The sequence below is a fragment of the Epargyreus clarus genome, unplaced genomic scaffold (genome assembly GCF_041222505.1).
Source record: "Epargyreus clarus isolate Ecla_fem2 unplaced genomic scaffold, WU_Ecla_fem_2.2 ptg000027l, whole genome shotgun sequence".
Classification (NCBI taxonomy): Eukaryota; Metazoa; Arthropoda; class Insecta; order Lepidoptera; family Hesperiidae; genus Epargyreus; species Epargyreus clarus.
Window position 1 is genome coordinate 3,397,985 of NW_027332234.1, and position 26,277 is coordinate 3,424,261.

The window sequence follows — 26,277 nt, forward strand, 5'->3', positions numbered from 1 at the left end:
TCATCCGGAACACAGCAGCGCCTAACACTGCTGTTATTAGGTAGAAATAGGTGTGGCGGTAGTGCCGCCGGAGTCGAACCACAAAGGGTTCTACCACCTTTTTACAGCTTGATAACAAATAATAAAACACACGAAATTTTATTAATATCTATTTATTTCTATCCTATAGCTAAAATGGCGCAATTTTCGAGTTTTCCACTAAACGCCAGTGACGACTACTGTCTTGTAATGTTTTATGAGATATTTTAGAACAAAAAGTTATAGCAAAATGTTATACGTAGTCGTTTTGGTAGTCAGGTGGAACTCAGGATAAGGACAGATACCATACTGCTAGTTTTATCACTGAATATGCCAGATCATTAATTTATACGTCATTATTCTTTAATTTTTGTATATCTCCATGTTTTCATGTCCTTGGACTATTTCGGTTAAAAATTATCGTAAATTTTCTTTAATTTTCAAAATTATGGATCTGTTGACATATTTTTCTTCTTAATGTCAACGAGACAGATTATTAATAAATATTATGGCCAGTTCGCACATGAAAATTTGACGGTAGGCAGCTGGCTGTCCTCATCTGGATCGTTTTAGCCCTGTTGAGAGGCAACGGCGGCCACGCACTGGTTGAAGACTGTCACGTATTGGTAGGGAAGCTGGCCAGTGCATCCGTATCCTCCCAGTTTGTGGATCGCCATGTAGTCGTAGCAGTTCACTACGCCATCGCCGTTGCAATCCTGGAAATTTAAATATCACCTTTATAAATTTGAGTGACAGATACTGGCAGGAAATGCCTTCAGGTAAATAAAGAACACTTGTTTTCTTAGTCCTCTAATTACCCGTCAAGTTTTTGAAATTTTTATTCTAATAAAGAATTCCGCACAGACCATACAGGTCTGTGGAATTTCGTTAATATTCGAAAATCCAATTATCGTTAAAAAAATATCAATCAATCCGAGATAGTGTAAATTTGAACGGGGGAGTATAGTTTTTGTATGAATATCTTGACAATGCGTGTACCAACAATCTTGTGCCAACTATGCAAGCAAAATTATTTAATAATTTATTAAATCTCTTTGTTTAAAATGTACACGTATGTAATTTTATCGCTAAGGACTACATTGTAATATATGTTCTTATGTATGGAAATTTTGATTAGATACTGTCCCATAGATTTTGTTAGCAACAAAGTGTGAATTATCTGGAGGCACGGCAGTGCCTCCGCCAAGTCGAGCCAAAGCCAAAAAAAGCGGCACGGCCGTAGCATACTTTTCTCGAAGCAATTCGGCCCATTTTCGACCTCCTGTAACTTCGTTGCACATGAAGCTAGAAGCCTGAATTTTCAGGAGCCAAGCAAGCATTGTGTAGACACGGTATATTTCAAATTTCATTAAATTTGAACCAGTAGTTTAAGAATTACAAGTAGTCAAAGTTCGTAATTTTGTCACTCACTCACTGACTGACCGATCATCAAAAGTTTAAGGCACTTCTAGCAGACATAGAAGGTTGAAATTGAGAATACAATTAGTGTTTAGTATATAACTCATGGGAAAACTAAAATATTTTGCAATTTCTGTCCAGTTATCTAGATACACCAACTACATTAAATAACTTTGTATCCTATATAAGTTATATAGGATGACAAAGTTACATTTGCAGTTAATGAATCTGTGTTTCTGTCCGCGAAATGTAAGAGTAGTAGGGGAGCCGATGATGTTAAATGGGTAGAAACTCGAGCGCCGATAGGTCCTATACGATTGTGTAGATTACACGTTAGAGTGAAGAAAAGGTTGTGTGATATTTTTCGATTCACCGTGGGAATAGTGTCTAGATGATTCGAAAGATGTTAAAAGCAGAGTCAGACATACTCAAGGCGCGGCAGGTTAGTGATAGAGTATATATCTCTGATGCCGGAAATATGTTTATCTGCTGGTTTGGGACAGTCATACGAGAGGTAAAAATGGAAAAAAAAGTAACCAGCGCATTAAATTTTCAAAGGGGATATGAAGCTACCTCAGATGAGTCGCCCATTCGAAAAACTGACGATTCGATTCGAAAGACTGTCAGTGACTCTTTTTTTTTTATATATATAATATAAGAGTAGCAGACGAGCATGCAGTCCACCTGATGGTAAGTGGCTACTGCCGCCCATGGACATCTGTAATCAACCCCAGATAGGATTAGATATTCCTACCTGAGGTCGGCCACAGATGCGCCGCTACCCCTGAGGACTAAGCTGGAACGCCTCGGAAAAGTCTGTCTCCCTTACCACACCCTTCAAACCGGAACACAGCAGCGCCTAACACTGCTGTTATTAGGTAGAAATAGGACTCTTCGAAGATTATTATACAGGATAAGATTATTATACAGGAAATTCCAACTGATGTTTTACTTATCATAACCCTTCATCTGACGATTTAGTGGAGGGGTTTTTTATACTGACGATTTGAAAAAAAAATAGAATGAGAATGTATGAAGAATAATGTATTTTCCATAAAATTTGCCTTTTCCTTTAGTTTGTTATACACCATTACTTTCCAGGGATCCAAGCTAATAAATGGCGCTATCAGATAGTGCATATTTTCTAGCATTATTTCCTTTATATTAAAAAAATTACCGCACTCGAGTATGTCCAGGTATAGATTTTTTTGCAACCTTATTACTCCCTAACGCCGCCCTCAAATCATCAGATTATAAATTTATTGTTTTCAGAATGTAATTAAGCTACTATAGATAATACAATTTTTTATTAATAGTCTGATGGACTTCCCTGGTTGAACCCCCCCAAATGGATAGTTTAAGATACTCTATAGGATGTAAGGTATCTCCCATATCTTAATCTGCCGCGTTCGAGTCACTCTCGAAATCCCGTCTTGGGCTCCCCTACTATTATAGGCGACGTCAATTGTTTTTATTCTCGAGACAAAAGACGTTTTCAATTCCAACTTCAATTTAAATTCAATTCAAATAATGGGTGAAGTGCGAATCGAACTCGTACACTGAGGGTTCCGTACCACAAAAACATTTGTTTATTTTATTTTTATTTTTACTAATTGATATTATAGCAGCCATATAATGCATTGTGAACATTTCAACTGTAACATCTATTATGGTTCAATAGATAAAATGAAAAACGCCAAAAAATAGCAGGTCCTTATATATTTGTCCCTGTAGTTCCTGGACTAAAAAAGGGCTTCGATATCCCGTGCCTGTCGTAAAAAGCGACTAAAAGGGGGCTTCCGGAGTTGGGAGTGGCAAGAGGGAGCTCGAACCGTCCAATAAGTGTCCGCGGGAAGGACGGCGGTATGTGTAGTCGCATACCGTCGTGAACAAAGTGTTTGAAGGTGATAGAACCCTTTGTGGTTCGACTCCGGTGGCACCAACGCCACACCTATTTCTACCTAATATCAGCAGTGTTAGGAGTTGCTGTGTTCCGGTTGAAGGGTGTGGTAAGGGAGACAGATTTTTCCGAGGCGTTTCAGCTTAGTCCTCAGGGGTAGCGGCGCATCCGTGGCCGACCTCAGGTAGGAATATTTTATCTTATCTGGGGTTGATTACAGATGTCCATGGGCGGCAGTAGCCACTTACCATCAGGTGGACTGCATGCTCGTCTGCTACTCTTACATTATAAAAAAAAAGAAAAAAAAAACACCGGATAGTTTAGGAGGAGCGAAAACTGTTCTCCCAACGCAGAGCTCGATCGAGGCATCGCGCTTAGAGGACTTCGGTTGCGTTCAGTCGGAGATCCCGGAGTTCTCCGACAAACGTTGAGGACGGCCACCGAAGGATTTTAGTGCGGCTAAAGTCCCACATAACCCGGCGTCACTCCCACGTCGTTGAGTACCTTTTGAAGGTTTCCTCCTCTTCATAAAGAAAAAGAAGGTCTTTGTATGGCAACTCTCCTTTATTTGAAAGTTTTTCTTTTTACTTTTATTACTTGTTGTTAAAGCGGCCACCATTATAAATATGCCGTAAAAAATTTAAGTTTCTATCTATTAAGGATCCAGAAATAGAGCTCTATGTCAGACAGACAAACGGACAGCTTAGAAATAGGGTTCCGTTTTTACTCTTTGGGTATGGAACCCTAAAAAGTTATATAATATCAAAAACATTCCGAATTTCTGACAAATGTCATAAGAAGAAAACTAGATGTTACGGCTAATGTGCCTAAATCAGTTAAAACGCAGATTAGCTTGTCCATTACCTAAAGTACAAAACGAAGATTGTATCAATTTTTACCCCTTGACGTCGACCCATGCATGCTATGATGCGTCGTCGTGTCATGAATTTACGACAAACTTTGTATATTTTCACGAAACAATATCGCTTTGCGGCACGATGTCGCTATGTATCACACTACGTCGTCGTGTCGTAAAAAGGCATGTGTTTTAGTCCTAAGAACAAGTCTGAAAAGATATTTCAAATTTTAACTACATAGTTAATCTGCATATTTTCTAGCTAATCTTAAGACTGCCTAGTTAATATGTATGCTAACGTATTCTACAATCTAACGGCAACATACACAAAATACAATAATTGTCGTGAGGTAAAGCAACTGTAAGAGCCGGTCCACACGGCGCGTTGCGTCAGCGTTGCGTCGACGTAGCGCTGTGGCTGCGTCGTTTTACATACTAATAATCATAGTGTACACACGGTGCGCTGCGTCGACGCAGCGCATACGCGACTGAGCTGCAGCGCACGAGACGAAGCGGGCGGGGGAGTACTCACTTACGGAGCGTTACGACTCCGTCGTAGTAACGCTGCGTTGGCGCAGCGCCCGTGTGGCCGGCTATGCGTAAAACCTTTGCGTTGCGACGACGCAACGCTGACGCAACGCGCCGTGTGGACCGGCTCTAACCGTATTATAAAATAATAATAAGTTTGTTTCCAAGGAAACAAGTGTTTAGGCAAATTTCGGCCTTATTGCGCATAAATAAATGTCTATGAAAATAAGCTTACATATAAAAATTTAATTTCTAAAAGGATTACCCTAATTACACAATTCCTTTTGCCCTATCCGTTTTAGACCTAAACCTACCAAATGGCATTAAAGACAAACCAATATATATACGAACAAAAAATCATGTTTTCAACTTACGTAATATTAGGTACCTAACATTTCAACGCAATATTACAAAAATTTAGTTATATTCATTTCAAGTGATTCGAAATAGGAAACTGTTATATAAATCGAGCTTAGATAGCCACTTTATAACATATTCTTGCCATGATCACCAAAAATATCAGCTCCTAGTGGCTTGATAATTGATAGCTATAAAAAAAACGAAAATCCACAGTTTAATGTTGAATTTAAACAACCGTCCATTGCACAATTAGGGTATTTTTTTGCTCCATTGCTTGTACAAAACAGTTACAAATGCGTGTAAGAAATGAACTGACAGTCGCGCACGAGTCGAGTCGAGTCCCCCCGAGATAACTAGTCGGTAAGTGGTCTCTATGTGTGCGTTACTCCAGCCCACTTTGTATGAAGATTGACTTCTGTTAGTTTTTATTTTGTGGTAATACCTACCCGGAAAAAACGTGGAAACTATTATAAGAAACCTTTTTAATATAAATTATTTGTAATCTATAATAGCTATATATAAAATTATATTGTACGGTGAGTTAAGTTTTAAATAGAAGTGAATAAAAATATAGTCTAGCTGAAAATATGTATTATTAATATACTCTGCAAATAATAATTCTAAAAATAACTACAGTTGAATGCAAAAGACAAATGCAGACTAATAATTTAAGTATGAATTTGTTAGCGGTGAGTAAACTTATTGAAAAAGGATTTACTGTTAATTTATTGAAAAACGGTTGCACTATTAGTAACTCTGTGGATAATATCATCGCAACTGGCCACAACGTAAATGGTATATATAAATTTAAACAATTTGTCAAATCACCGATATCTAATTTGACAATGTCAAATAAATATTGGCATAGAAGACTAGCCCATATTAATCCGGAATATATGCGAATTTTAAAGAATATTGTGACTGGTCTTGATAATGTGAACATTACGACGGATATGACGACTAGTAAAAAACCATTTCCAAACCTCTGAACGCGAACGAACAATATACTGGAGATCGTACATACAGATTTATGTGGTCCCATGGGAGCTACTTCACTCAACGGTTCAAGGTACATGTTATTATTTATCGACTATTATTCTCGAATGACACGATGAATGTTTATTTTCTAAAACATAAGAGTGAGTCTTTAAGAAATTTCAAAAATATAAAGTGTTGAAAAGGGAACTAGCAAGTCGAACAAATGTATGAGATCAGATAGTGGGACGAAATTTTGTAATAGAGCTTTCAATATTTTCTTGTCAACAAATGGAATTCTACATCAGAAGGCGATACTATATACCCCTAAACAAATTGTTGTGGTTGAAACAGCTAACAGAACTATTATTGTAAATGCGAGAAGTCTAAAACGAATGTTATCATTATTCAATAAATATTTCATTTCATTTCAGAAGTCAGAAGTCTATTATAAATTGAAACGATTTTGAGCAAGAGCAGTAAATACTGTGGTTTATATCAAAAACCGGAGTCCGACGAAGTCAGTGAAAGATTACCAATGATTTTTGTCGGATATTCAGAAGAAAGTAAGGGATGTCGATTATTTAATACGAAGACACGTTAAATCACAATAAATAAATAAATAAATAAATCACAATCAGTACAGATGTTTTTTCCTGAGGATAATGGGAATAATTTCAGTTGTCAAAATAGTAACTTTTTTAGATTTAATTTATTGTCATGTTCGAATGAAAGTGATGATGAATGGCAAGATTATTTACATAACTACAAAGACTAACTACAAAAAATTAATTGGCTTTAAAAAATCTGTTGTTGAGATTCAACTAGGAGAAGGTACCGGAAAGGAAAAGAGTAGAAATATCTACAAAAAGGAATGAGATGCCATCAAAAACAATGCTTGTAAAAAGATCCAAGTCTCGCCATTCAGTTCTTCTACCGTAAAAAGTTTTGAGATCTATGTAAAACCAAGCCGGTAAATGTATGCAGTCCCTTCTTAAGGGACCTTCTGTCTTAAGGTATTATCTCACTATCTAACTTAACAACATCTCATGGGACCATACCAATATTAAAAATCTTTTATGTTCTAAATAAATCGACGTGGCAATCGTACTAATGTTACCTGTGTGATGCGATATGATAAGATGAAAACACAATGTGACTTGCAGTACGATTGCCACGTCGATTTATTTAGAACATAAAAGATTTTTAATATTGGTATGGTCCCATGAGATGTTGTTAAGTTAGATAGTGAGATAATACCTTAAGACAGAAGGTCCCTTAAGAAGGGACTGCATACATTTACCGGCTTGGTTTTACATAGATCTCAAAACTTTTTACGGTAGAAGAACTGAATGGCGAGACTTGGATCTTTTTACAAGCATTGTTTTTGATGGCATAATATGTTACGCGACGCTATTGCAATGCAAGTGTCATGGAAACATATAGTCTCCACAACATGATTTATAATAATTCTACGCCAGTTATGATATCATCGGTATAATATTTGACATCGGAATCTAGTTTATGCCTTGATTTTAAATCGATGTGTGCGTGACGAGAGCGCGTCGCGATACAATTCATTATGCGTGGGTGCATACGATGGATACAAATGACAGGGAAACTGCTGACAACTGTCCTTCGAAAAAAAGGGTTATGCTGTGTAAGGCTATTTTTTGGGTTACCAAGATCAACCACTTCAAAAGATAGGTAGAATTGGTAGTAATGCTTTTTTGACAAAACCTAGAAGCGCATATGGAAAATTCTTATTTGACAACCGAAGGCTTTATGAGAAATGTTTTCGTATGAGAAGAAACATAAATATAAAAGCTTCCGAAAAGAGTTATAGGAACGGCAAAATCACTTAATTCAAATATTTGGCCTCCCCCTAAAAGATCATAGACTGACTTCATCAATATGTCATTTTAGATTTTTGGGATTATTTTTTAATTTTGTCCCTAAAAGTTCACGGATGGATAGGATTTTATTTATTTAGTTAGTTATTTTAGAATACGGAGTTTGCTCCTTAGATCATCCTGTATCCGCTGTGCCCTAAGGTATATCAAATCATCTAAAATGTAACGTAAAACGATTGTTTACACGACTTTTGGCATTAGCTGATGATGTCACGCTACCATATGCAAATCTCAATGGCAATGTCACAATGCTATTTATTACACATCGCCTCGCCCACAACCCGATCACGGATTTGGATGACAACATATTGATAAAAACTGCGTCAATGGTGGGACAAAAAGTAATTTATGGCATAAGAGAGGATGTTATGATATAACAGACGATAATAAAGGATTTAAATACGATGTTTATTAGTATTAAAGACATGACAATAGTGACTATGATGTACGTTTTAGATATACAATAAAAAATATCAAGTTTGTTGACGAATTTATATACCTATAGGTAGGTATGTAGATAGGTAAAGGCAAAAGAGTCTAATGACTTTTTTGATTGTTTGATTTCCTTCTTTTTATTTGGTAGCTGGTACTTAATATGGAAACATTCAAATTATAACGTTTTCGTCGTAATTTTTTGACTTCGGAGAAACAACCGCTAAAACTATTTCTGCCTAATACAATAGCAATTTTAACCGCTGCTGTGTTTAGTTTGAGTTTGAGTGTACATGAAGGTGGTAGAACCCTTTGTGGTTCGACTCCGGCGGCACCACCGCCACACCTATTTCTACCTAATAACAGCAGTGTTAGGCGCTGCTGTGTTCCCGTTTGAAGGGTAAGGGTTTGAGTCGTAAGGGAGACATACTTTTCCGAGGCGTTCCATTTTGTCCTCAGGGATAGCGGCGCATCTGTGGCCGACCTCAGGTAGGAATATCTAATCCTATCTGGGGTTGAATACAGATGTCCATGGGCGGCAGTAGCCACTTACCATCAGGTGGACTGCATGCTCGTCTGCTACTCTTATATTATAAAAAAAAAAAGTTTAAAGTACACACACTTAGGTACTTGTGGTAAGTAAGGGAGAGATATTTAATTCTCAGAGGTCTGTCAGGTCCACATCTGTGGCCGACCTCTGGTAGCAATCTAATCTTATGTGGGGTTGATTACATGTATCCATGGGCGGCAATGGCCACTTATCTTCACGTTGATTTAAGTATGTAAAAATGATTATTCTATACATGACAAGCTTACCTGTCCGAATTTACGCATGTAGCCCTGAACGGTGAGGGCCGCGCAACGAGGCTCGTTGGTGCAGCTGGAGTATGCTGAAATAATAAATTACAAGTTGATTATACTTAGATAAATATATAACAATATAATTTCTAAGTAAGTATTTAAATACTATTCTTTCGATAAAAGTGTTGGTCGTTGGAAACCAGCTGAGTAAGAAATAATAATTTAAGGATTTTAAAATTAACTTAGAACTTATTTGCAAAAATGTGTCGTAAAATTAAGCACATTAATAGTTTTCGATGATGTACTCAAAGGTGCCAAACATTAGACTATTGGCCAATTCCTCAATTTATCTCACGGTTCACGGTTCTTAAAATCTCCTTTTTGAAGATCAATTCCAAATAGTGGGACAGAAGCCACGATTGCCAAATACCTAAATATATACAATTGGTTTATAAACTCACCTTCGGGGGAATCAGGGGATATACCCGGAAGTGTGGGCTTGCCAGCATCAGCCCAGTAGGCCCATGTGATGTGGAACAGACCGCAGTGGTCACCTTCACACTGCTGGCCCAGTTTGCAACCAGAGACTGCCTGGCAGATGCATCCAAGACACACTTCTGTGACTGGCCGCTCTCCTGTAAAAATATGAGGAAAGCATGTATTAAGGCACATCACAAGGTACATTGAAACATCGCGTTATGTATCAAAAGGTACGTTAAAACATCGCAGTGATTTGAATGGAAGGTACATCAGATGCTATAATGTTTCATTTAAATTTATATGGAAACATCAGGGTTTTTTAATAAAAGGTATGTTAAGACATGACATGACAATAAAAGAAAGTTAAACCTTAGAGTGCTTTAATGGTCGTTTCCATTATATAATACCGCAATGTTTCATTCATAGCTAAGTTGAAAAATAAGGGTGTTTGAGTAACAGGTAAGTATATAAGAACATCATAGAAGATTTTCAAAAGGTAAACGAAATATAATTCGACCAAAGTTTCCGATTAAATTGAATCTCGATTGAAATCGGTGTCAAAAAAACTTTTAGATGTTGTAAAAATTTTATATGTAATGTTAGAAAACGTGTAGTCCATTTGATTTTAAGTGGTATCCATGGACATCGGTAACTAATTATAATTTAACAAAGAGTAGAAACTAATTGTTTTCATTCCGAATGTTAAAAGTATGTTTCTGAGAACTTTGGCAAATACATAATAGTTCGTTTTCCTTTAAGCATTGACTAGTAAAATGACTAATATAACTAATAGCTCATACTTTAATCAAATTATCCTTATACTCGTATTTAAGGTATTGATGTAAGCAAACGTGAAATTATTTATGATAATGCGTAACCACAAACAACAGAGCTATAAATTTGAGTAAAGGGAGGTCAAGGTACGGACCTTGTGCGGATCCGGTGAGAACACTGCATATGCATGCACTAGGGTTTACCACCATCTTTTAAAACCCATCATAGTTCAGGAAAGTTTTATTTCAATATTGTATCAATATTATTTTGTTTCGTACCACGACCTCTTTAAAACAGTATTGTTTTATTCCTGCCGAGTGATGTAAAAGGATGAGTAATTTGTCGAGAGAAACGGGACATCGAAACTAGTGTCATCTCTTTCGCACCATGGTCTTGATTGTGTTCCGTCACATTTGAACAAACACAGTTGAACAAACTTAAACCCTTATTCATTTTTCGCTTATCCATTGTATAAAACCAACTGAAATTGACATATTTTGCTTAAAAAGTTATGCTTCCTGCAAAAAATGGAATGAATAATTTCGACCGACATACGTAATACAAAACTGCTTATTGTAATACTATAAAAACAATCTTACTTTAACGAGGTCGTGGCACGAAATTTCAATGTATGATATATGTATAAAATAGTATTGTTTTAAGAGATGGTAGTAACCCCCCTGTTCATGCTCATGTTCAACACATGAGAATGCGTCCGGTTCAAAACTGGTTTAAAAGTAATCCGATGCACTATTTATAATGCTAATGTTAATAATGGTATTTCAATGTGTCATTTCGTTGTTATGTTGCTTTGTTTCAATTTTATGAATCAAAGGGTAATCTATATAAATTAATAAAAAATAAGTGTCTGTGCGTAATTTTATATGCGTAGAAAACCTGTTTATTTATACTATTTTGACTTGTTCAACGATACCACTTAATAGTATAACAGTTTTTTATTTCTTATTTTATACTAGACGAATCCTTTTGATGCGTTTTAATGTGAGAAATGGCTGTATCGATTTTAATAAGACTCACGCGTGTGTATTACTGCATTCTTCACATTGATGGAAGTAGAGACTTTATAGGAAAAGGCAATTTGTCATGGAATATTCAAATTTAAATTTAAAACGAATTCCTATAAAACTCATTCTGAACGGTAGACTGTTGAGTCTACCTATCTAATAGATATATCGTCCGTTATTAATAAAACAATCTATTCAATATTTGCCAACCAAAGATCTAAATGTGACAATTTGGCCTAAGCAGAAATTGTCAACTTTAGATCTCATAGGCAAAAGATTAGATAGATAATGAACAACGAACGTTTGTAGATGTAAATGAACAAGTCCACAGATTGGTTCTAAGTATTTCAAAGAATGTAAAGTCCGGCTTGTAAACATTAACGTTATTGTCTATAATAATACACGAGATGACGACACACAATTGCTTTCCGGCACTTGAAGAACTCCGGCACTTGATTTGACGTGCGAGAAAAAACTCTATGGGAATTCCACTCAAAAGTTGTAACAATTATTTTTATTTGCAACTACAATAATAGTTAAGTAGTAATTAAGAGTAACAGTGCGAAACGGATATTTTTAAAAATAATTATCGAGTGCTTATAATAAGTTTACAAATAATAATACATGCAATAATAAATAATTTGTTTGGTTAAGTAAGTCTTTCTACACTTCTAGTTCTTAGTAGGATACTATCTAGCGAATTCTATAATAGAAATAGGTAAAGCAAGTAGACAAACATTCTACATCTCACAGAAATTTATATTTATCATTTACATATTTGCCTGTCGAGCATCGTACCTATAACTCTCTATAACGTTATTTGGTCGGTTAAATAAATAACGTATTACCACAAAATATTTTTATTTTGGTATTATGCACCACGTTTGAAAAAATCTATATGTTGTACGTGTATGTTAGATTTTGGAAAAGAAAATAAGTAAGTAAAGTTGGAAAGCAATTAGATCCTGAAATACAGGGATCCCCAAGTCGTATACAGGACGTTATTGCTTTTTAATAATGTCTCTAAACTTTCTTGTTTGTAATAACTTGTACCTTAAAACAATAATTTTATTATTTATTTATATTTTGAAAATTCTTATTGCGTAGTTCTGTGATCAATGAAATACGTCACTCAGCTTCCGCATTTGAATGGCTACATACATACATATTCATCCATCCGTAGATATAAATGTCAGTCCGTATGATTTTATACTGATCTTTATGTAAAAACAGTCTTATTTACATGACAGGTTTATATACGAGTATGTTTGCGGGATGTTTGTTTACATATGTCCATTTTTTCGTTTTGTCTTGTTTAAAGGTCGCTTACTTATTGTAAGAACTTTCATACATATTCCTAATAAAAAATCTAAACTGCTTCTTGTTAAAATCAGATTATGTTTCAAAAATTAACCTGGACAAATATGCGAAAAGTTAATAAGCAGGCGTCAAGTTTTATCATAGCTGAAATAGGTAGAATCACATCGTGTATCATAAGTTTAAGTTTACAAGAAAAAGGACATAACTAATGTGAATCCATACTGTACTAACCATGACTAACAATCCAAAAATAGATAGGACTGGCAAAATGCCTGGATCCTTGGCCCAAAAGGCTTCAAAAGGATGTCGGCCCGTGTGTGCTTTCGACATAGCGTCAGACATTGGTTTTTAAAGTAAAAATCCCACATAACTCGACATTGCTCCCACGTCGTCGGGTACCTTTTGAAGGTTTCTCCCTCGTTAAAAAAAAATATAGTCGTTAAAAAAAATATAGTATAGGTATAGTCCGTGTTAAACTGCTAGTCCGCTCTGACAAATGAGTCGCATTGCCATAGGCAATTGTATGCCTACACCTGCTCGCAACAACTTCAGAGCGGTCTAGCAGTTTGACGCGGACTATACTTCTTATGACGTGGTATAAAAATGATCCGAGTGTATTTTTAGCAAGTTACGGATATGCCGCGCACCGAATACAGAAGCTGCGTGGGATCGAATACTCGTATGCTCTATTTTTTTGTTAACATATGTAATGATTGTAATGGCTGATGTATACCTACAAATAAAATTCAAAATTGTCTAACACATAAAAGAAGATACATAAAATACCTAACTTATAACGAGAATTCAAATCTTTTACGATTACAAAAGATAAATCTGCCCAGCGCTTCTCTTTACATGAAAGAACTATAACGATTTTTAGGATTTCAATAGGAAAATGAAAATTGTATAACCCGTAAAATAAGATACCTAACTTATAACGACAAATCAAATCTTTTACGATTCCTACAGATCTGCCCAGCGCTTCTCTTTACATTCAAGAAGTACCTACATAATAATCTTTATATCACGGCGTGCGTAAATGGACGTTTTACGCACGCTTCGCGTGCGCAAAACCCCCATTTCCGACCCCGTAATATAAAATTTTATACAACACGCGGACGAAAAATGTTTTTCTGACTCGTGTGATTGCAGTCCTCGCCTGCGGCTCGGCCTGCAAACTCACACTTGTCAGAAAAAAATTTTTCGTCCTCGTATTGTAATGTACTATTTAGTATTCCAATACGTAATTGAGCCAACCTTTTCATATTAATTTACAAAAAGTAGGTACCAACTTGAAATGGCAGACTATAATTTTATTTATTCTTTTGTGTAGACTGTCATCGGTCACGAATGCAGTCAATACCGTATTGCTTATGGAAATAACCTCCATTGCAAATTTTGTGATTCACTCTACAAGCCCATCCGGGTGGACGATATCCAAGGCCGATGCCTTGGCATACACAATGAAGGTCAAAGTCAATTTTGGTTTTATGCAGTTTATATAAATAATACTCTTTTAGTAGGGTTGCTATTCTGCATTGTTTATTTTGGTATAAAGTATTTGATGCCATGTAAATTATGCATGTTTTACAATATGAAGTAGCCATTATTTTTTTTTGTTTACGAGGGGTAAACCTTCAAAAGGTACCCTATGCCGTGGGAGCGGCATGGGGTAATGTGGGATTCTTACCGCACTAAAACCCCCCCCGGTAGCCGTCCTCGACGCTGCGTACGCAACCGGAGTCCTCTTAGCGCGTTGCCCCATCGGGCTCCGCCCAGGTGAGCTTGACGCTCGCCACACCATCTGGTGGGCACAACGGTATGCGACCACACATACCGCCGTCCTTCCCGGGGTCACAAGCCGGGCGGTTCGAGCTCCCACTCTTGCCGCCCGCAACCCTGGAAGCCCCTTTTAGTCGCCTCTTACGACAGGCAGGGGATACCGTAGCCCTATTCCGGTCCCGGAACTACAGGGACAATACCCTAATGATAATAATGAAGTAGCCTACGAACATGCAGTCCACCAGATGCTAAGTGGCCACTGCCGCCCATGGATATTTGTATTAATTCCCCGATAAGATTCCTATCTGAGATTGGCAACAGACGCGTTGCTACTCCTGAGGACTATTTAGGGACTTTTATTTAGATTTTTGTAATTTCTAACTACCTTCATATTAGAAGTTATCATAATTACTTTCTAGTTCATTCTGTGATAAGTTCCGTGTTTGTTGGGATAGTCTATTTCATTGGGATGGTATAAAGTGTTATTTGGGATAGTTGGGATGGTAAATTTAATAGAGGTTGATGAAAAATGAACTATGGAATAAGTTAGTACCTTCAATACGTTTACGATCCGTTTCTTTTAAATTCTACAACGACAAAAGGCAAGTTTTTGAAGGATATGTAAAGAACGGTTATTTTATTTCTGTTTAGCATTTTAATATGCTTTTCTGAGCCGGAGTTGCGACTGGACCCTACGCAACCCGTTTGACCACATGCTTCAATATAAGCAGAAACTGCTTCAAACTTGTACATATTTCTAGATTCTAGTATTCAATGTCAAGGTACATATTAATGCAATGTATTTTTGTTTCTATTCTGTGGAATTCTAGTGGAATTTCTATCAAGTCTGTGGAAAGTCAATGAACTCTAAGTTTACGGTTATTGATGTGACTTTTTTCGAATAATTAATTGGTCTTTATAGTTTCAAAAGGTAGGTAAAGAGTTTGAGAAGGTTTATTTGTGTAATTATCTACTATGAAAAGTGATTTGCTTCCCATATTTCTGATAATATAAACGGATTCGGATTCGGATAATATAAACGGATTCTCTGAATTTTTTTCAGACACCTACTTACCTTAGTAGGTGTCTGAAAAAAAATACCTATTGTTGGTAAAATTCTACAGATGTCTTCACCGTTTCCTCAAAATATGTTTGACATCGAATATAATATAACTCAGAAGATATAGAAACCTTTGTAGCTATATTAGAAATTACCGATAGGTAATATAAAAAAAATCTTAAAAAAATAACGCATAGCAAGAAACATAATATTTTAAATAAACTTAGTTAAGTACTTTTTAGTTCTGTATTCCAATAAATACTTATGTTTTGATTTTCAATGCAAAATTTATGTATTAAATTATAGTAATTATGTACGATAGATTGCGACTTACAATACATTACGATTTTGACTTATTAATTATTAATAAATCAATGTAATGATGTACTACTTACGTACTACTTATAATGTGATTTAAATTACACTTCCCAGGTAATGTAAAGTATATAATAAGCCTCATATAAATCTTATTAACAATACTTGTAAACCGTAATAAGGGTTATTCAAACGTCAAATCGATCATTGAATAAGTACAATTATGTATTTAATATATAATTATCCTTTGGGTAATTGACCATTCGTATAAATAAATAAAATTAAAGCCTTTGTCTGTGATTTCACACTCAAGTAGTACTTCTTATTGTTATATAGTTATGTACTCAGATACACATATATAAGGTATTTCTGTTTTACCTGTCTTTTGTTATTCCTTTTTCTTTTTTCTATTTGTTAGCTTTTGACGAGCTTTTTGTCAATAAAACATTTGGAAAAGAGTTTAATATTAGAACATGGTTAAATTTTAATTAGCTTATAAACATCCATAATTACTAAATATTATTAAAATAATGTTACGCTCCAGAGTAACCGCTTCCGTTACATAAATCGTTAAAGGGTAAAAACTAAAAACGGAACTCTATTACTAAGCCTCCGCTGTCTGTCCGTCTCTCACAAGGCTCTATCTCTTGAACCGTAATATATGAGACACTTAAAATTTTTATTATGTATATATAATTTCCTCTTAAGGCGCTTTTAAGGATAGGTCAACTTCAATATAACTTAAAAAATATAGCTCTACTTTTATCTTACGGTCTTCTTTCTTAATATCGTCACACACTTAGCTACGGTATGTCTCAATTGTGTTTACACAGTCATAATCATGTTTACTGTTTATGTAAGCAACTGCAATATTTCTTGACCCTCTGACTTTTCTATCAGTGTATCGGCACACTAATCTGTTGACCATAGCTGTTGACATATCCATTTTAAGGACTGATAGTTAAATGTTGAAGAAAATAAATCACTTGAACCATAAGTCAAACGTGGTGAATAATATTTAGGTAATAATTATTTATCGAGGTTAAACTATTCGTGGATAGTATCACGATATCGTGATCTGAACTTTTTAACTTTTAAGATACGGATATTTTCAAAAATAGGTTCAGACATATACCCACCTACTTAGACGGTGATTAAATTTGAGAATTCATTTAAAAAAGTTTTTTTACTTCGTGCTGTTTAGAATGGAGAAGTTATAACATACCTATTTATGTAAGATCTGCCGACTCTACATTAAGAACACTGATTACAGCTGACTTGCTAATTAACCTTCATCTATGATTGTATTGTAAATTAAAATTAATAAAATACTTCTTTAAGATTATTTTAAGGATACGAGTATCTACGTGAATAACTTAAAATATTGTTTGATATAATTATAATATATTTATATGTGACAGTTGTCAACGAGCTAGAGATAGTCTAAAATTAAGAATTGATTTTATGACCCTAGGATATTCACAGACTCATCATAAAGTCAACACACCTAATACATATAAGGTTTTTTACAAAAATCACTAGCATATTTGTCGTCAAAATTGAAATTTGAGTATAGATGAGTTTCTCTCTATGGTTCCGCCCGTATTTTGTACCGTGCACCAGTTTTTAATTTAAACAGCGAACACTAAATATTTCCTGAGACATATACAATAGCTTATTTAATTCCCTATCATCTTTATGTTAAAATCCTGTAAAATCGCTTCAGTTTACAAGGTGAGTCCAAGCATAAAAATAATTAACATGATATAATTAACGTACCAGTGTCACATATAAAGAAACGTAATGTCTAGGTATATGAGCGTAGTTATTTTTAATATCTACATGGTAATTTTATTTATAATATTATTATTAACTTTTTATTTATAGATATGCAAAGCAAACAACAGCACCGTTGCTACCACATGAATAACCTTCAAATGAACTCGACTCTACCAAGACATCTAAATTAACTAATGGTTTCTGAATCTATGGTTAATAAACTTAATAATATGTAATGTGTAAGCTTAACTTGTCTTTTAATAATTGAACATGACCTTAAAAATAATTAAGTGACATAAGGAAGATAAATAACTTAAAAATAAATACACCTATGAGGTATACTTATTCTCCTACCTGAGGTCGTCCACAGACTTGCTACCCTTAGGTACTAAGTTGGAACGCCTCGGATAAGAACAAAGTCTTATTTTCTGCTGCAATATGTTAAACTTCCTTCCAAATTAACGGATTATAAACAAAGTTCCAACCCTTATTTAACGACCTTAAGGGTTAATTTTACAAAACGGGGAATTTATTCATGAATATTATTTTTGACATTTACACACTTAAATGTTTTAACTAAAATAAATTTGTTACAATTATGATCGTTGCTTACACGTTCATATTGAAAGAAAATCTATCTAATTTAGTTTAAGTATATTTCATAATAATTGTAACTGTTGGGAATAGGCCACAGGAGAACGAGAAAATAAACTATGAAATATAATAAAATAAAATTCACTCCAAAAAGATACTTTTTATTATATCGAATCATTGACAGAATGACAAATTAGAAGAAGTAAAAATATATGTTTTTCAGCTGCCAGCTTTATCATATATAACCTACTTGAATATTATACATTATAAGAGGCTTGAGTTTTTGCTATATTCCAACAGCCTCCCTCAAAAATTCAAGTATAAAACAATTTATAAATACGTTCTTTGCAGAACACTTCTTGAATGTCATTACATCTACCACCACTTCACAAGGTGTTTCGTTATGGAGAAGAAGCGGCGAAAGAAACTCCATAACACACATCTTTTTACAATAAATATAAATGTTTTTACAATGGCAAACTTAACCATGGCACATGTGGAGCTGAAGATACTTCAGACCACATCGATTTATCAGTCAAATATACAAAGAAAACTTCAAACAAAACCTTATACTCGTACTCTGCTTTAGCTGATGAGACTGCGACAGTGTCTACATTGTTTTCGTGTGTTTCACGAAATTATGCAGTTTTAATTACTTTGAACAAATAGTTTCTAATACTATGTTTGTGCGTCTCGTCGCGTTCTCAGTTTCTCAGTCAGAGTCCACATAAGCAATAATTAACTACTTATAATTACAGCTTTCATTGATAAGGTTTAACTATTTATATCTTTTATATAACATTAAAAGATGTATTAAATATTTACACATTTAAGACAAAAAATCTGGATGCGTAAGTACATTTACTTTTACATTTCTATACAATACTACTTTAATTTAACTCTACAATGTGCACCATGGTATAAGTCAGTATTTAATACTGAATAATTTATAAGGAAAGTGATTAGGATAAATTACACTTATAGAATATTTTTAACACATTTTGCACATTAGTAGACTGATTAAGTGATATTGTATTTGCTATTCTTTCAACATCTATATCAAGAAATTATGTTATTTATTTTGTATTTGTAATATAAATTATTTGCATTAAAATGTTTTTGCAAATTTATGTTTTTAATAATTTAATTAATGCTTATTTTGTTGAAATTATTAAACCATATACATACGTGTGGGACTATACATATATCTTATTCTATACATATATCTATTCTTATCCGTATTAATTTATCTTATATAGGTATATTTAAAAATTTATCTACATGCATCTGCATGAGAATGTACCTTTAAGAGTTTTTAAACCCTATATTTAAGTATAACATGAAGACGTTCAAACCAAAGCCGAGATGTCTGCTTTAAGCCGTTAAAGCTTTTATTTAATTTACTTACTTTATTATCTTTAGGCAACCTTCTTTATCTTTAGCAACCTTTACCTTCTGGTACTACCATATAAATATTCTCTGTATGAAAACCATTATAATATATTTTTCTAGTTATATCAAATGAAATTTACAAAGGTAGTATTTTCGTCCATATGGTGTACATTTAAATCTATCTAAATGTAGTAAATCTGGCTATTGGTGCGAACGTTACAACTTAATCCTGTAAAATTTCTTACTGAAAACTGAATTTCTTAGTGAAACTTCGAGCAACTAAACGAGCTTTGTTATTTTTTCTGATTTACCTACTTAGTTTATTATTATTTGTGGTAAATACCCACTTGCAACTAATAATGTTAACATATTTAGGTCTGTAAACAAAATATCAGATTTGATTGCTCCTTTGTGGCTTAATTTCACTTTGTACTGCTTTTCACCATTTAATAGGCACCTTAAAATACCTTTAAATTATTTAGGTAATTATTGCAAAGTACTTAATAAAGATCAGCTATCAGGATTGTGCATCCGTATATAATAATTCAGGGATTGATCAAGTATTTAATAGTTATTGTTGACGCATTATCATTTAAGGAATGTTGTTGTTAGCTTTCAATTAGTTTCGCCGAATCAGAGTCAGGCTTTCTAAATTTTATATTGATATGTAATGCTCAATGTTTGTTGTCATTATTTTCAATATTTAATTCATCAACTACATGACCTGCTTAGCAGCTATGGACATTTCATTACTTTTAATATTTAATAATGTATATCCATTAAAATCTTTACCAACTAGGCTGGATCTAAAATATTTTTATCTTTAATCTTGCTAACTGTGTTACGAACGTAGCAGTAGCACCAAAACATTTTCATATGATCGATTTTGTTTTTACCTTGCCACAATTTACATGGTGTTTTATTTATTTATTATCAGAGCTTTAGTGGGGAATATGTATATTTTTTATAAATATAAGTAGGTATATGACTGTTGTAACAGCTTCACCCCAAAAGCTTTATTTAATTTCGCATTTACAACCATTTCGGTTAATATACGATTCATTTGCTCTGTTTCACCATTTTATTGTGTTTTATAAGGTAAATTTTAATGATACATAATTATCTTGCCAACAAAAATTCCTTAAGTTCATTATTTCAGAAATATATTCTCGATCATTATCATAATGTAAATGAATAATGTTACTATAGGATACATTTTCACTTTTAGACTTTTAAAATGATACTTATTTCCCATTTAAAATAAATGTAACATAAAGACAATTTTTGTCATCAAAGGAAGTCGACGTTATCGAATCGCAAACATCACAGTGAATAATAAAAAAAAATGTTTTTCTTTTTTACCATTAGCTGGTCAGTCTTGACTTTCAGAAATTCAAGATCACAGATTACATATAAGTATTCAAGATTGTCACATGACGGTCAATAATAAAATCTTTAAAAATATTCAAATTTCATCAACCCATTTATTGTCCCACTGCTGGGCATGAGTCTCCTATCAGAATGAGAAGGTTTAGGTCATAATCCATCGCGTTAGCCAAGTGAGTATTGGTAGACTCACATACCTTTCAGATTTTTTATTATATATATCTTTCAGGTGTAGAAGATTTCTTCACGATGTTTTCCTTTACCTTTTAAGCAAGTAATAATTAATTTCTAATACACACATAACTTTGAAAAAATTCAGAGGTGATTGCCTGGGATTTGAACCTCGGACCCTTCGTTAAACAGGTCGAGTTTCTTAACCATTAGGCTATCACTGCTATTCAAATTTAATTTCTGTTTATTCAAATGACCGTTTGTGCCATAACTAATACGATTTCTAACTTTGAATTAAGTTTATTTTATACTGTGATCTATCATTTTATGAAAAATAATGATACTATCATCCTTTATACTATATATTAGACATTTACTATTTTTATAAATATGCCCTTCATTTTTTAATAACCGGCACATACCTTTTATTTTTCAATTCGATTTACTAAGAAGCTGCATAGGTACAGCTTAAGTTCCATAGAACTAAAGTTCCACAGAACTTTTGGTGAACAGTATAGAATTTTAAATTCTTTGTTTTTGACCTTTACCAAATCTTTAGCTCCTCCAATTTTAAACGTAGTCTGTCATTTGACACATATTAATCCTTTGTATTTTCAAAGTGATCAGAGTTTTCAAATCTAAAAGAAAAACAAGTGTCAGGGTTAGAATTGGAACAAAAATCAAATAAATTTCATTTTTAAGACATAAAAGCGAAACTGTCCTTATTTTTATTTGCAGTGTCCAATGCATTTACAGTTATATAGCTACTACTGTCTCCATTTTGTTTCAATTAGGTACTTGATATAATGACAGTTAGCATCAGTAATAGCGACGGGATCAGATCGCAAAAAATATAATTTTTACACCAACAGTTTCCATGATAAAAATTCATATTAGCTTGTGTATCTGCATGATGTAGTAAGTATTCTTGTAGTAGTTTACACATCTTTCTATATTAAAATTTATATTTTTACAAGCGTGTGATATTTGAAGTTCATTTGTTTCAGGTCTCAATTTTACTTTGAATATTTTGAATGTATTCATTGAATCTAAAAGATGAGACATTGAATTATATGCATTCCGTCGATTCGTTTCATCCTTTGATCCATAATCCGTCGATCCATTTCATCCATTGATCCATTTAATCAAGTTTAGCACCAAGTTAGTGATCATATTACTCAATCATTAAAATAAGTTGTATCAGCGCTTGATATCTGGTCGCAATTCCAAATTAAGTTGTTTCTTACGCAGTCAAAATAATTGTGTAGCCAAAAAATTCTCCATTCGTAATTTTATTTAAGTCATCCATTATTGTTTTCGCCGTAGACAGTATTGGTTTAGACACTTATATATTATTGTTTGCCATCGCCGTTCGCCATCAAAACATTTTTCATGTGTCTTTTTCTTCCGCGACTCCATGTTTAAAATATTACATAAATTTTATACTTAGTAGATGACTATATTTTACGATAGCGTAGCCTGGGCCCATAACCTGTTGGGAATAGGCCACAGGAGAACGAGAAAATAAACTATGAAATATAATAAAATAAAATTCACTCCAAAAAGATACTTTTTATTATATCGAATCATTGACAGAATGACAAATTAGAAGAAGTAAAAATATATGTTTTTCAGCTGCCAGCTTTATCATATATAACCTACTTGAATATTATACATTATAAGAGGCTTGAGTTTTTGCTATATTCCAACAGTAACAAATTTATTTTAGTTAAAACATTGTTAAACTTATCTTCTTTAAAAAATAAAGTAAAGTATTTTCTGATATTCTGCGTAAATAACAAAAGGCTGATCAATCACGTAGCATTGACCTGTCTTGAGCACCTCTTAACAATAAAATCAAGTCTTTGTTTCTACAAAGCTTTTATCTTTATTGGAAAATCTTTAGATTAGTTAGAATTACTAGTAACGGCTAGGAAATTGTATCTAGATATATATAGGTAGATAATACTTTTTTTTTTTTTTTTTTTTTTATAATATGAGAGTAGCAGACGAGCATGCAGTCCACCTGATGGTAAGTGACTACTGCCGCCCATGGACATCGGAAATCAACCCCAGATAGGATTAGATATTCCTACCTGAGGTCGGCCACAGATGCGCCGCTACCCCTGAGGACTAAGCTGGAACGCCTCGGAAAAGTCTATCTCCCTTACCACACCCTTCAAACCGGAACACAGCTGCGCCTAACACTGCTGTTATTAGGTAGAAATAGGTGTGGCGGTGGTGCCGCCGGAGTCGAACCACAAAGGGTTCTACCACCTTATACTTTTATGCTTTTGCGGAAGTAGCGGAGATTTTGTAGATTTTAATTGATCTGAAGGTCAAATTAGTTTTCAAGTTTTGAAGGTTTGTTAAATAAGTTGTTTTTATTCATTTATTTATTGAATTTGTAGATTTTCTTTCAATATGAACGTGTAAGCAACGATCATAATTAATTGTGCAAGCTATCCATACAACTCATATAACTATATTAAAGGTAAGTAATAACACCCATAGTCACATGTCTACCCGGCCGGGAATTGAATCCAGGACAAGACCAACGAATAGCCAGGTGATAACTGTGCTATACGGGTTGGTGACTGACTTATGTGATTATCTATAATTCAAAGCTATTTTCCTTGTATGCATAAATATACGCTTAAAAGGAAATGCTTAAAGTTTGCATAAAAACGGCAGTTATTTTTAAATTATAGATAAACTTATCTATTTTATAAATAGTAAGTAAGCATTACAAACCAATATCAGCTGCGCAGAGGCCGACCAGCAACAATATGGCACTTAACTTAATCACGGCTGACGCCATAACTCCTAACTTAATAATTTTGTAAAAAATAAATATAAAGCGTTTAAAACGTCGTGTCTTCGCGCGGTACTCCGACGACTGGCAATGAACGTGGCCTTACTTCAGCTTATATGGCCGATGCGTATCACTGACATATACAGAATTATCGAATCTGCAAGTTTGTTTATGATTTTATGAGCTTCTGAGCTGGGCGTCTCGTGTTTTTACTGATTTTTACAGATTTGAAGATTGACAGACAAACAGAAAGACAGTAGGTACAGATAGATCTGTATATTATGTTTTAGGTCTATAAGTATTTAAATTTACATATTGGCATTTCATACATTTCTAATTTTTTGCAGGCAGAGGTAGGGACAGAGATAGATTAATGGTTGAATGGTTGCCTTTCTATAGAGGAACCAGAGATTCAATCTCAAGCCACCTCTGACTTTTCCAAATTCCTTATGTGCGTAAGTGTTGGAAATTAATAATCAATTGCTGTAACGTTGAAGAAGACCCCTAAAATTTCTCTAAATAAAAGAAAGTTCTCAAATTCGTGTGAAGCCGTATTCACATTAAGCCAGCACGGTGAACTATGGACTAATGCTTCTCATTTTGAGAGGAGACCCGTGCCCAGAAGTGGAGCTGTAATGGTAGAGCCAAACTGATGGTTAACTTTACTGTGGCAGTCACTAATCTCAATTGTAAATATCAGGACCTCCGAAAACACCTTTTAGTAGATCTCCGCTATATCTAGCTATAATATTCTTGTTACTATACTAAGTAGGGTCTCAATAAGACATTGCCAACTGAATGAAATGTTTTTGTTAAAAGTTTGCACTAAAATTTTATATAGGGTTCGGGTGATCGTTTGACATGTTTTTGTATTGAGTAGGTACATACTTAAAAATCTTTTTATAGGTCGTATTTTGTTTGATTCGGGATTTAAGTATCACATTAAACCTTTTCAAATTATTACACAATAAATTATAATTCGTAAGTACCACCGTTTTTAATGATTTTCGATAATAGGATTGAAAATGATGCTATAAATTTTAGATACTGTTTTATATTTTATTGTTCTATCTCCAATTCCCCTTTAACAAAGTTACTTTTTTTTTTATTTTTCCAGTTTATGGAAGTACCTAGTTACCTACCTACACCTACATAATATTTACTTTTTGTAACCAACTCATATAATTTTTTTAAATGCCCCAATTCGCTTTCCAGGTTCCAACCATGTTCAGCTTCAGAAAATCTTATCATATCTCTATCATATAGGTACCTACTTATTATACTTTTTGACGAAAACGCGCATTTATGGAATTATCTGGTTTGAATTTGGCGGTAAGCTTGTAATAAATAAAAACTAAAACACATAAATATGTGATAAACGTTCCAGTTTAGTTTTCACTGATGTCACCGGTTGTATCATAGACTACAAGGACTTCGAATGGCATTTTTGTTCTATTTGAGATTGATTATATGGGTATCCTGACCCATGTAGTATAGGCGAAAAAAAAAAACTTTTTTCGTCGACAAATTTTGAACCCCACTAACAAAACTATAGCTCCAATAGGCATGATGACAAATTTTGAAAACCCCTTCTATAACGTAGGTACATGTGTACGGATTCCAAAAATCGTATTATTTCGGTAATAAATTCAGTATTAATGAAAATAATAGCATTTGTTTATAGCCATTTTGAATTAAGCGCGAAAACGCTCGCGAGTGTCATGGCGTCCGTTGGTGACGCCAGGTTAGAACATCCCATACAAAAGGAGATGTTTCAAAATGTATGGGCTCCCGGCCACCTTTTGTACACTATTATAAAAACTAAGAAAATATGCAAAGAACAATTCGTAGGGGTTCATTTTCTTCAAATCATGTTCGTTTAACTGTTTAAAAACAATACACTTAAACTTGCAACACAACAGTAGAAAAACATCATGGCGGTAGTGATTACCGTAATAATGTTATCTGTCATTCTATTTTAACTTACTATATACATTATATACTTTTTTATTAATTTTTACGCGAATGGGCGTAGATATATAAATATTGTATTGTATGTATTGAGAAACAATACCTATATTTGATAAACACTTATTATATTTACTTTCATAAATCTTGACCTAAAACAAACATATCAAAATATGTACTTCTATACCAATTTATTTTAGTTAAAACATTTAAG

The 26,277-nt window shown here is 33.9% G+C and overlaps 1 protein-coding gene across 1 annotated transcript; it reads right to left on the bottom strand.

Moving 5' to 3' along the window:
• Positions 1-136: 136 nt before the first annotated feature.
• Positions 137-24,197, bottom strand: LOC140753999 (lysozyme-like). Its single transcript, XM_073088892.1, has 4 exons — positions 24,035-24,197; positions 9,664-9,837; positions 9,218-9,291; positions 137-734 (listed from the first exon to the last, which is right to left on the bottom strand). Exons 1-4 carry the CDS (start codon positions 24,099-24,101, stop codon positions 588-590), a joined length of 462 nt encoding a protein of 153 aa, XP_072944993.1. The 5' UTR covers positions 24,102-24,197; the 3' UTR covers positions 137-587.
• Positions 24,198-26,277: the final 2,080 nt, after the last annotated feature.

What these genes read in the sequence shown, in the direction of transcription:
- LOC140753999 (XM_073088892.1), bottom strand. Translation starts at nt 24,101, where the DNA reads ATGGCGTCAGCCGTGATTAAGTTAAGTGCCATATTGTTGCTGGTCGGC. An exon ending in ATCCCCTGATTCCCCCGAAG is followed by an intron (nt 9,292 to 9,663) that starts GTGAGTTTATAA and finishes TTATTATTTCAG; the next exon opens with CATACTCCAGCTGCACCAAC. An exon ending in ACATGCGTAAATTCGGACAG is followed by an intron (nt 735 to 9,217) that starts GTAAGCTTGTCA and finishes TTAAATTTCCAG; the next exon opens with GATTGCAACGGCGATGGCGT.